Source organism: Epinephelus lanceolatus, chromosome 10 (assembly GCF_041903045.1).
Source record: "Epinephelus lanceolatus isolate andai-2023 chromosome 10, ASM4190304v1, whole genome shotgun sequence".
NCBI classification, from domain to species: Eukaryota; Metazoa; Chordata; class Actinopteri; order Perciformes; family Serranidae; genus Epinephelus; species Epinephelus lanceolatus.
In genome coordinates, this window is record NC_135743.1 from 45524365 (window position 1) to 45537094 (window position 12730).

Consider the following 12730-nt stretch of genomic DNA (forward strand, 5'->3'; position numbering starts at 1 on the left):
TCTAGGCTCGGTCCCTAACTAGAAACACATTAATCGCGATGTCACATAGTCAGGAATAAAGATTTATTTACAGTTTGTACAGTAAGGGCACAGTAATAATAATAATAATAATAATAATATATATATATATATATATATATATATATATATATATATATATATATATATATATTTTAATATGATATATTTTAATGTTAAGCAGTAATCAGTTCTGATATAAATGGTCCAGTAAACTGGCATATTAAATTGATATTAAAACACTTAAAAACTTACACCTCAGGAGTTCTTACCTGTCAGGATCCATTGGGAAAGGGTGGAAGGCCAGGTGCGGGGTGTTCCACTGATAGTTGTTGCAGTTAATTGCACTACACTGTTTTCTTTTACTTTTTTTCTCCTCTCTCCTTGACATCTTGCATGTTGTCTGGGCGCAACAGTCCAAGCTCAACAGTCCAAAATGACGGCAGCGCCCCTAGTGGCTGTTGGCAAAAATTCAACGGAGCTTCGCCTTTTGGTATCCATGCTCTTTGATGGCGATGCTTTAGTCACCCACACAGAGCAGGGAGTAGCCATTCTGGTATGCGAGGGTCAAGATTTTTTTAAGACCACACCCACCAATCTGTTAAGAGCCAATGTTCTGCATTATAGTTGCAGTTGTCAAGACTGAGGACTTATAGAAGTAATTCCAGAGCAATCACAATTGCACCAAAAACACTGGGAAGAGCAAGACAATCTGAGTGGAACAGATGGGTGAACACACACCAGACTTTTACCCGTAGACCAGTGTCCCAGGTGGAAAGTCAACTTTGAGTTTTTTCAACCATGTAATGTAGTTACTGGTGTATGTCACATGACATAGTACTCAGGGGAAATACTCACCAAGTTACCGTAATGGACAGTTTTTTTCAACTCAAACTAAGCCTTTTTCCAAACCTTACCAAGTAGGATAGTTTTGTACTTAAAGTAGTTTTTGTTGCAAAACAGCTTTGTTGCCTAACTCTAAAGCAATTTTGCTTGTGAAACCTATGTTTCCTGTGAAGAGTTTAGTATGAAAGACATTGTAGCATATAACAAGCAGACATTGACATGGAACCTGACACATCCCAAACTGATGCAAGAGTTACCCAGAACATCATGGTTTGAAGCTTTTGAACCATATTTGCCAGTTAGGGAGTAAGAATGTGTTGATATTTTCTAGTAAGCTTTCCAGAACCCGCATGGGACCCGTAGGTGGGTAGACCTGCAGCATGCATCATAGCCCTTGGCTATCACTCAGCGAAACTCTGGAGTAGTGATACAAAAAGCCTGGTGTGTAAGCTGCATTTCTTTCAAAACCCTGCAACCTACACATCACAATGAATGAAAAACTTTGTAGTTTTTAGCTGTGGTCTGTGTTACTTTCCTCCATTTAAAAAATACTGAAGCATATCACTGTCACTCCAGACGAAAAACATGGATCAGTATCACATAATAATGTGATAACTTAATCATTATAACAAGATGTTTTCCACATTTTAACTAGATATTTTCACATTATAACAAGAAACCTTTATTATTATACTTATCTTGTTATAATGTAATGTTGTAATGTTTTAACATAATCACATATATTGTTTTAATGTGAAGCATTAAAGTCAGAAAAGGATGATTTTATTTATTATAACAAATCGTTTCACATTATAATGTGATCACCTATGTTGTCTTAACGTGAAATGTTTCCCTTTTTAACGTGATAACATTATTTGTATATGATTCTTGTTTAAATGAGGAAGCTGCGCAGAGAAGGATAAATTGAGGAATATGATTCAAAGTGGTTCAGTTGCAGTAGTCAAGGGTATTTTTCAGTGCTGGCTCCATTTGGCAGTGATAGAAACACAACACCCAGGTAAACGCACTAATTTTATCCCCTTTACTGGCTAGATGCAATGACGGGCTACCACAAAATACCATACGTCTTTGCCCAAGCAGAATGCGAATATTGATTCAAATTTGTCTGGACTGAGTTTGAAAAAGGGACTAAATAAGAGATATATAAAAAACAGAAACCAATGTAACATTTTCAGTGGCCCCCATGCTGCTTTCTACTCTTTACCAACCTGTTTTCCAGCCTGTCCGTGATGTTGAATGTGACACAGCAGTAAGAAGAAAAACAAAAGGGCAGAAGGGCATATTTGTGTGCTGCAGAGCTGTGTACATGGCTCTAGTCTACTAGCAATGGGAAAGCAGTCTACAGCCTATTTTTAGCAGGTGGTCCCCTGTGTCACTACCTCAACTGGCCCCTTTCAACGCAAAGCAACAACAGCTCTACTTTGAACTCCCTCAAGATGTCTTACCTTCTCACCCTGTCTCCATAGCCAACCTATGGAGGAAACTCCTTTCAGTGGTTTGTATCCGTGTTCTTATTCTTTTGGTCACTACCCAAAGCTCATGACCATAGGCGAGGGCTGGAACATAGATGCACTAGTAAATCAAGAGCTTTGCCTTCTGGCTCAGCTCCCTCTTTACCTCAACGGTCTGGTGCAACACCTGCATCTCACACTCACACTCCATTTTACCTTCATTCATGCAAAAGACCTCTGTGGTACTTGAACTCCCTCTGGGGCAGTAACTCTCTCCTAACCCAGAGGGGCCAATCCACCATTTTCCCATAAAGAACCATGGCCTCAGACTTGGAGGTACTGACTGTCATCCAGACCATTTCATGCACACCGCTGCAGTGTGTGCTGGAGGTCACCATTTGATGGAGCCAATAAAACCACATCATCGCAAAAAGCAGAGATGCAAATACAAACAGGACACTCTGCTCCCACGGGCTGCACCTTGAGATTCTGTCCATTAATTTTATAAATAGAATTGGTGACAAGGGAAATCCCTAGCGGAGACCAGCGCCCACTGAAAATGTTTGTCTTTGTGCCAATATGGACAAAGCTCTCTCTTTGGTCATAGAGGGACCAGATAGCTTGTATCAACGACCCTAGTCAGAGACTTTCCTGCAGTACCCCCCACAGGACTCCCCATGGACACAGTCATAAACCTTCTCCATGTCCACAAAACACATGTAGACTGGATGGGCACTCTACCATGAACTTTTCAGCAGCCCTGCAAGATTAAAGAGCTGGTCCACTGTCCCACGGCCACGACGAGCTTCACATTGCTCCTCCTAAATCTGAGGTTCGACAGTCAGTCGGAGCCTCCTTTCCACTGCCCTGGAATAAACTTTTTTGTGGAGGCCGAGCAGTGTGATACCCTGATAACTGGAGCACACCCTTTGGTCTCCGGATTTCCACTCGACAATATCCCCAGTCCAGGTCAGTAATTCTCTTCCTTTGCTGAGCACAGTCTGAGACAAGCCCTGCTTTCTCTTTCTGAGTCATCTAAAGGTTTGCCAGAACTTCTTTGAGGTCCCTCTCTATAGCCTCCCTGAACTCCTCCCATACACAGGCTTTTGCTTGGGTGACCGCCATATTCCTCCCTCTACAGCTTAACTGGTACCCACCAGTGGGATCTTAGGTTGCTGCCACAACTTCTAGCAGCTGCCTCCATAATTGAGATTTTGAACATGGCCTGCTCAGTTTTCATGAAAATGTCTTCCAGAGGTGTAAGTTGAAGACTTCACAGGCAGGAACCTCAGCCAGTCATTCTTAGTTCACCCTCACTACATGTTTGGGTTTACCAGGTATCTCTGGGAGCCCCTGTTGCCATCAGATCCAACTCACCACCAGGTGGTGATCAGTTGACAGTTGCTTTCCTCTTCAGCTGAGTATGCAAGACATAGATCTGATGACATGAATGCAAAGTTGAACATTGATCTTTGACTTAGTGCATTCTGGTACTAGGTACACTTACAAGCCACCCTATGCTTTAACATGGTGTTTGCTATAGCCAATTTATTACGAGCAAGTCCAGTAATAAAACACGACTCAGGTTCAGATTAGGCAGGCCATTTCTCCCAGATGTTGCACACGTGAGTGTTGATGTCCCCCAGCAGAATTGTAGAATCCCGAGTCGGTGCCCTTTCCAGGACACCCCCAGAGACTTCAAGAAGGCTGCACACTCTAAACTGCTGTTTTGTGCATTAGCACAAACAACAGTCAGAGACTTCTTTTCAGCAACTTGCAGTCGCATAGAGACGACTCATTCCCTGGGGAGAACTTCAACACAGTGGCACTCAACCGGAGGCTTGTAAGTATCCCCACACCCGCTCGACACCTTTTACCGTGGGCAACTCTGGAAAAGGCGAGAGACCCACCCCTCTCCAAGATTTGCTTCCAGAGTCCAGTTGTATCTAGCTGATACTGCTCCACCTCCTGCTCTAGCTCCAGTTCCTTGCCCACTAGAGAGGTGACATTACATGTCACTAGAGCCAGTCTGCTATGCCAGGGGTCAGCATGCCTAGATCCCCACCCCAGTCTGCTGCCCAGCTCAAAATGCACCAACCACTCTGCCTATCCCCACAAGTGGTGGGCCCACCAAATAAGGGTAAATGATTGACAATAATGTTCAATGATCCCTCTGTAATGATTGTAGTATGTATGAATAGTACACAGAGAGCATAAAACTGTACAAGAACTGTTAGATTCCTTTAATGTTTGTGTTTTGTCTAGCTTCTGCTGCCAATGGTTCAGTTAATATGGTGAAGAGTGAGGGATGGGAGACAGACATCTTTGAAAATCAGTAGACACTACAAAATATGGACTTTTGATTGGAAAAATAGGTAAAGGAGTAACAGTCTAAATGAGCTTTAGACAAGTTTAGACAACAGTCCTGAATGGAAAACCATTTGCACTGTGTGCACATTAGGGATATAATTGCAGTTGTTCATTGCATGGCTCATGGTGGCTATCTGAGCCCTATAGAAAAATTCTATTAGATATTGCTAAATTGAATTATCTCCAATTGTAGATTGAGCAATGTAAAATAATAGGCAGAGAGACTAATCAGCCCCATTGGACAAAAAAAAAAAAAAAAAATATTCTCGAATCACTGAATGACTGAGTGAATGAAAAGCTACAGATTAGATTATGCAGGGATAATATGTGTGGTTAATGTCATTAGGGATACACACTGTTACGCCCCACCCTTAGGCAGCCCTATGGGATGAACAAAACTCCAATACACTGACCCATAATAATCACATGAACACCTTTAAAAACACTCAAATCCATGGGATTTATTAGAATTAAAACAGGCAAACAAGACAACAAAAATCCCTCGGTGAGAGGCAGCAGGACCAGCAGTCCCCACACCAGAGCCTCTCCCCTCTGCTGCTGGCACAGGAGCTCTTAAGCACCTCCTCCATGTCAGGTGTGTTGCACCTCGTTAGGTAATGCAACGCACCTGGGCAGATCTACAAGGTAGGGAAAAAGGGACAGCAGCACAGAACACACACAGCCGTAACACACACACATTTCCCACCTAATGGTATAACACCAGAAATAAAATGATGACAACACTAAGATATTTGGAAAACTGGAAAAATGCAACAGTGCAGCAGTGATGACTTGGGTCTGTCTCATCCTTTCATTAGCAGAGCAATCACACTAACAAAGGGCAAAACTTTTACAGTCTCATATTGTGATGCCGTTCATTTCATTTCCATTGGGTGTCCACACCTTACAGGCTCACAAAATGGCGTGTCTCTGACAACCAATCACATCTGTTAAAAGAATGCATCACACTTAGCAGTGGGGTCAACCACACCTCCTCACAAAGGTAAAAGTTTCTGTCCCTTCCTAGCTCAGAGCTGCTCTGATAACTTTCCTAAATGACTCCCAAGCTCGGACTCCTTACTAAAAAAAATTAGGCTAAGTTAGGAGCTCTCTGAGAGTATTCTCAGAATGTTTGAGAATACAGTCCCTGATGTGTTTTGAGTGATGTGTGCTAAGCCTCTCCCTCAAGACCTCATCACTTCTACTTTGTAGAGCAAAAGCCATCTGAATGCAGGAAATGTATGTCTATTCTCTGAGGCTTTTCAGGAGGCCAAGTCAAAGTGGGTCAAAGCCCAATTCAGATTCCACTTCAGTCATAAACTGTTGTCTCTCCCTTTCATCTGTTTCAGGCTGTGGAGGGGACAGGTTTGGCCTTCATTGTGTACAGTGAGGCCATTAAGAATATGCCATTGTCTCAGCTGTGGTCAGTGCTGTACTTCATTATGCTCCTCCTGTTGGGAATGGGCAGCATGCTGGGCAACGTCACTGCCATCATCACCCCACTACGAGACTTCAAGGTTGTGTCCAAAATAAGCAACGAGTTGTTTAACGGTAAGATCCAGGCTGATGTTGATGAAAATTTTACCATCATCATCCTTGTGGCCATCAGCCTAGTTCCAGTAAGCTATTTCCCATTTTTACCTCCTGTCCATAATTCCTAATGGTTGGCATGCTCTAAGATGTAATAGAGTAGAAGTATAAAGTATGTAGGGACCACCAGAACCTCACATATGAACTTGTTCATTTGCATGACTTAAACTAGACTGTTATTGTGAAATGAAAAAAGGGAATCTTGCCAGCTTCTACTATCAGAACTCTATTACTTTTTGTAGCTATTGATATGGTCATTTTGGTTGTAGTAATTAGTTTAATTATTAAGCAGAGTTCCAAATTGATAGCCTAGTATATTTTATTTGACAACATTAATTAATTGGCTACTATATCATAATTTTACTTGAGTACAGTACTTGTAGTTAGTTACTTTCCACAACTAGTGCTGTTTACACTGGTTGTGGTCACAAACAAAATCAGAGGTGTCTTGTTGACACACTCTCCAGTAAAGAGAAGCACCATTTCGCCACAGTGGGAGATCTTTTGAAGTTGGTTTTCGGCTGAGCACACACACAGACGCTCATATACATAAAGGTGAAACTGAGGGCAAAATGGACCTGGAGGTCCCACAGGATCTTAGCTCGATCATTCTCAACCACCTTAGGAGGTGTCTTCCATTGTGACCTTGGGACTTCCAGTCCATAGCCAGCCACTTGGTTAAGGCGGTCCATGTACGTTCATCCTGTCTGCATCTTACACCCTGCTGCTATGTGCTGAACTGTCTAAGGAGCATCTTTGCATAGTCTGCACCTGGGGTCCTGTCTGGTGTGGTAGAGCCCTACTTCTATTGATCTTGTACTAAGTGCCTGTTTCTGTGCTGCCATGATTAGTGCTTCCATGCTGTCTTTCAGTCCAGCCTTTTCCAGCTGCTGGTAGGATTTCTTGATTTCAGGCATTTTGTCAACCTGTTAGTGGTACATGCCATGCAGGGGCTTGTCCTTCCATGATGGTTCATCCCCTCTTCTGCTTTTTCAGGTTTCTGCTGCCTGAGGTATTCACTTAGCAGCTCATCTTTGGGGGCCATCCTGCTGATGTATTCCTGGATCTTGGTTGTTTTGTCCTGAACAGTGGCTCTGACGCTCACAAGTCCTCAGGGTGCTGGACTTGGGATGAAACCCTCCATGCATTGTGAAAAGCTCCCTTGTCTTGATATCAGTGGCCTCTATCTCCTCCTTTGGCCTGCTTATTATACCAGCAGGGTATGTAATGACTGGCAGGACGTACGGGTTGATGGCTCGGATATTGTTCTTTCCATTCAGCTGACTTTTCAGGACCTGCCTAACTCTGTGTAGGTATTTGGCTGTGGCTGACTTCCTTGCTACCTCCTCGTTGTTCCCATTTGCCTGCAGGACCCCAAGGTATCTGTAGCTGTCCCCAACATCTGCAATGCTGCCCTCTGGCAGTTCAACCCCCTTGGTTCTGATCGTCTTCCCTCTCTTGGACACCATCTGACCGCACTTATTTAGTCCAAATGACATTGCGATGTCATTGCTGTAGATCCTGGTAAGGTGGATCAGTGAGTCAATGTCTTACTCACTCCTGGCATACAGCTTGATGTCATCCATGCAGAGGTGGTGACTGATGTTTGCTCCACTTTTGAACCCCCTCAGTCACTCTTTGTGATGAATTGGCTGAGGCTGTTCAGGCCTATGCAGGACTGTAGCAGGGACAGTGCATGACCTTGGTTTATGTCGCACTTGATGGCAACTTATGCAGTTAGCTTTGAGTTGGCCTCCAGAGATGTTTTCCACAGCCCCATTGATTTCTTGATGAAGGCATTGAGACAAAGGCTTTCTTGCAGTCAATCTAGGCAGTGCACAGGTTGGTCTGCCTGGTCTTGCAGACTTGGGTGACTGCTCTATTGACCAGTAGCTGGCTCCCCTGGTATTACTCCCCTGGTATTACTACCAATTCCTTTCTGGGCCTTGCTCATGTATTGGGCCATGTACCTATTCATTTTAGCTGCTATGATGCCTGACAGGAGCTTCCATGTTGTACAGAGGCAGGTTATTGGCAGGTAGTTTGATGGGACCGCACCCTTTTGGGGATCCTTCATGAGCAAGACTGTCCGTCCCTGGGTCATCCATTATGGATTGGTCCCATCCATCAGCAGCTGGTTCATTTGTGCTGCCAGGCGTTCATGGAGTGCAGTTAGTTTCTTAAGCCAGTAGGTGTGTATCATGTCAGGGCCCCGTGCTGTCCAGCTCTTCATACCTGATACTCTTTCTTGGATGTCTTGTAATGGTAACTGGCTCTTGTTCTGGGAGAACACTATGGTCTGCTCTTAGATCCACTAGTCACTTAGCATCAGTGTTATGTGATGCCTTCTTCTCCCACATGCTCTTCCAGTATTGTTCAGTTTCAGCTTTGGGTGGATCTATTCTCATTTTGTTACCTTGCCACTGAGAGTACACTTTGGATGGTTTGGTGGAGAACATCCTATTTATTCTCCTGACTTCTACTTCTCTTGTGTATCTCTTCAGGCGGGTAGCCAGAGCTGTGAGCCTTTACTTGGCAGTCTCCAGTGTCTCAGGTATAGACAGTTTGTTGTAATTCCTAGGGATCCCTTTCTTCCCCACTCCTTTCTGTAGCTCTGAGAGTTGACTAACCTCTGTCTGTGTTGCCTTGATCTTGGCGCTCTTTGTGGCTCAAGGTGCTCATCTTGTGGCCAAGCACATAAGATCACTGTTGCTGTGGTGTACAACAGCTGAATTGTCTCAGTAATGGTCCTAGTGGGGATAGTTCATAGAGCTGCATTCACATCATCTAGCAGACTTTCAGAGGGTACTTTGACACTTAGTCTTGGTATATATACCTATGTATATATATATATATATATATATATATATATATGCTAAATATATATATTCAAATAAACACAAGAAGTTTGTGCTCTAGAAAAGGATCAGCACTCAGTGAATAACCTCCTAAGCCCTATGATAAGCTATTATGGCAAGGCTTAACTATACAGACCAGTGAGCAGTGATAACTAACATGTCTTTGGGGTCATCGGGTGGGAACCTCCTTTCACCGGTGTTTCGTCTAGTTGGTCCCACGACACCTCCAGGAGGCTAGACAGTGATCTCTGGCGTCCCAGAGACACTCCCCTAATGCCAGGTCTCACTGCTCCCCACACCAACCCAATAACCTCCTTTACCTTACTTACACATGGCTTTCTCAGCCCAAACAGCACCGCCACCTTCAACCAAACCCAGGCTCCGTACATGCGAGCTCCAGGTAGAAGCAATGTTGATACTACCTTTCCTAGCACATTCACCATACTCTATTTCACAAGCTACATAGCATAACTCCAATATAAGCTAAAGTTAAAGGAGATAAATAAACTTACAGGATCAGCAAACACACTCACCTTGCAGCATGGTCTCAAACAAAAGGGATTCAAATAGGCCACTCCCACACTTAAATAACCTTCCTCTTCCTGGATTTCCTCCTTACTTACACATGGCTTTCTCAGCCCAAACAGCACTGCCACCTTCAACCAAACCCAGGCTCCGTACATGCAAGCTCCAGGTAGAAGCAGTGCTGATGCTACCTTTTGTAGCACATTCACCATACTCTATTTTTTATTTAATACATTTACATTATAACTGTGCTACTTTTATCCTCTACAGATGCACTGGCCTTGCCCTGAGTGCTGCTAATTCTAGCCCTGGTGGATAGGTCCGTGCCCCTATCCTTCACTGAGTCACAGATTCAAGTCATAGTCGTGTCCGTTCCAATGTCTCTTACCGTGTAATACACCTGTGAGTCATCTTCCACCCCTGCTTTCGCTGACTCTTGGGGTACTTTCCCTATGTTGGCTGTAGCTAATTTTGGTTGTAGTAAGGCTGCTTGGCCTCACCACTGCTACCATGGGTTGCTAGCCCATGCCAGCACCTCTGGGGTCTTTTCCCTCCTGTCAGCTGTCTTTCCAAGCGGTCAGATGGTCTTTCCCTTGTTGTCAGCTGCCCTATTCACAGCAGTCACTAGCTGGGAATAGGGAATATATAAGCTAAAAAAACAGTTTTCTATAGGTTGCTCGCTCCTATAAATGTCTGGCCCATTGACCGATTCTGGTATTAAAATCCGGCCCAATTGAATTTGTAATTGAATAGTCCTGCTTCAGCGATTAAAGATCAAGGCCATTGAATATTGATTTCCGGCCTTGCCCCTAATATGCAGAGATTTCTCAATGCTACTGTGCATTGAGAAGTGTTGTTTTCAAACATTTTTACTGTTTGCCCTTGCATTATTTCACAAAGTGACCATTCTTGCTTGTGAACAACCTAGGATTTCGAGGATGCCCCTTTATTCCTAGTAACAATACTTTAATTTGTTCCCAGTTAACCTGTTTACCTGTGGAAAGTTTAAACTTGTGTTTTTTGGCTTTTGTTTTAACATTTTGCAGGCATCAAATTCAAAACAAGTGTATATTTAAAAAGCAATTAAAAAAGAAGTTTATCAGTTTGAACATCAGATATGTATTGAACTAAATATAGGTCAAAAAAGATTTGCAATCATTGCAGTCTGTTTTTATTTATGTTTTACACAGGGTCCTAACTGTTTGAATCAGGGTTGTATGTCTAGTATGTGTTGCAATGAAGCCAATGTTAAAACGTACTGGTTGGAAATACAAGTGTCAGCTACTGAGTGCTGTGTTTTGCTTGCAGGTTTAGTGTGTTTGTTTTGTCTGCTACTTGGCCTGGGCTTCACCACCACATCTGGAAATTATTGGTTTACCATGTTCAACGACTATGGAGCCAATTTCTCGCTGCTGTTTGTTGTCCTCGTTGAGGTCATAACTGTCAGTTACATCTATGGAATTAGAAGGTTTGTGTATTTGTGTATGGAAGCACCCACATTTGTATGCATTCAGCTTTTGTTTTGTGTCAACGTGTAGCTATTGTCACGTCTTAACTGCAAAATCATCAGCAATGTTCCTTTAAACTATATAGAAAAGCATTTAATTTTAATTCCTCATCGACTCATTTTAGGTTTGAAAAAGACATAGAAGACATGCTTGGTCATCGTCCCAACTGGTACTGGAAGATCATGTGGGCAATAGTCAGTCCCCTTCTCCTCATCACCCTCTTCATCATCTACATTGTCAATTACATCAAAGGAGGGACACCCACCTACCAAGCATGGAACAAAGAGCTGGTGAGCTGTGACTTTTTTCTTTTCCATTACTGAGGTCTTGTGAATACTGCTTTTCAATCTTCAAGCTGGTGCTAATGTTTGCATGCACAGGGGTTACACTGGGCCAGAGCCTGCCAGAGTTGAGTTTCTCCTCCTGATTGCACTTACACAGCTTCAATATCATATCCAGGGCTGCCAGCTCTCACACTGTTAGAGGCCCTTCTTGCAGGTTCTGTCTCATTTTCTCACACTACTCAAACAAATTCCTTTCCAAAAAAGAGGACGCCACAGAATAGAATAGAACACAATCGGAAGAACTTTATTCATCCCCGAAGGGAAATTCAGTTGTCCAGCAGCTTATAAAAAACAACAACCACATTTCCCCTCATCAACAACAACACAGTGATATTACAATAGACATAAAATTAATAAGTTAATATTTGTGCATAAATAGAAATTAGAACTTAAATTAAAATTAAATTAAAATGGTTCATTCCACAGTCCAGTCCAGTTGTGGCTAATGTGACGTGTGTGAGTGTATGTGGGTGCGGTTACATGATGGCTTCTCACTCAGAATGAAATAAATCTGAATGAAATCATTCGGAATTACAGTTTTTCCAGGTAGTTTACATGGGAAATATTCATTCCGAATGAGAGTTTACATGGGAGATCAGTTTAATCGCCTTTATTTGGGTCTGCGTAAGGTTTGAGGCAGGGAAGGTTTCTGATTGGAATGGGGGCGGGGCGGATGTTACGTGTACCAGAAGAAAACACTGTAGTCCTCGCCCCGGATAACAAGATGCTTGACGACGCCGTTCTTAGTGCCTTTTTTGGGCTTGTTTTGCTTATATTCTTGAAGCAGCAGTACAACAACAACAACCTCGTTCTGCTAATGCTTCGTCTGTTGAGGAGGAGAAGAGAGGTAGAAGGTCAAAGAAGGGAGATAGAGGACCGTGCTGTGGTGAATGGAAACCGGTGAGTGCAACGAGTCCAACTGCTCTATCTCAGCCCGTTGCTATGCACGCTGTATATGTCATCGCGCCAGAAGGGCAAGGAAACGAGCATGCGCAGAAAGAACAGAATGGCTGGAATCGGGTAGGAGGTGTATCCACCTTATTTTCAAACACGGAAGTAAATAGTGATCAACTTCCGTTTTTTTGTGTGTGACTTCCGGTTAGCCGCTTTCCCTCATGCTTTCCCTTACCGGAGCTAACGGTGCAAGCTAATTTTTTTCAATTTTCAGTTGTTTATGTTAGGCAATCAGTTAGTTAGTT

At 43.2% G+C, this 12730-nt stretch overlaps 1 protein-coding gene and 1 pseudogene across 6 annotated transcripts in view; one reads left to right on the plus strand and one right to left on the minus strand.

Moving 5' to 3' along the window:
• slc6a20 (solute carrier family 6 member 20) overlaps positions 1–12730 on the plus strand; it is a 138476-nt gene that overhangs the window by 83887 nt on the left and 41859 nt on the right. For all 6 annotated transcript variants that reach the window (XR_013492258.1, XM_033638737.2, XM_033638738.2 and 3 more), the window contains 3 exons: positions 6056–6257; positions 10988–11147; positions 11312–11477. Coding sequence is in view for 5 of the 6 variants with exons in the window: in XM_033638737.2 (XP_033494628.1) it covers positions 6056–6257; positions 10988–11147; positions 11312–11477 (528 nt within the window). In the remaining variant the exon portion in view is untranslated. The remainder of the gene's footprint in view (positions 1–6055; positions 6258–10987; positions 11148–11311; positions 11478–12730) is intronic.
• Positions 6274–10191, minus strand: LOC144464395 (uncharacterized; annotated as a pseudogene).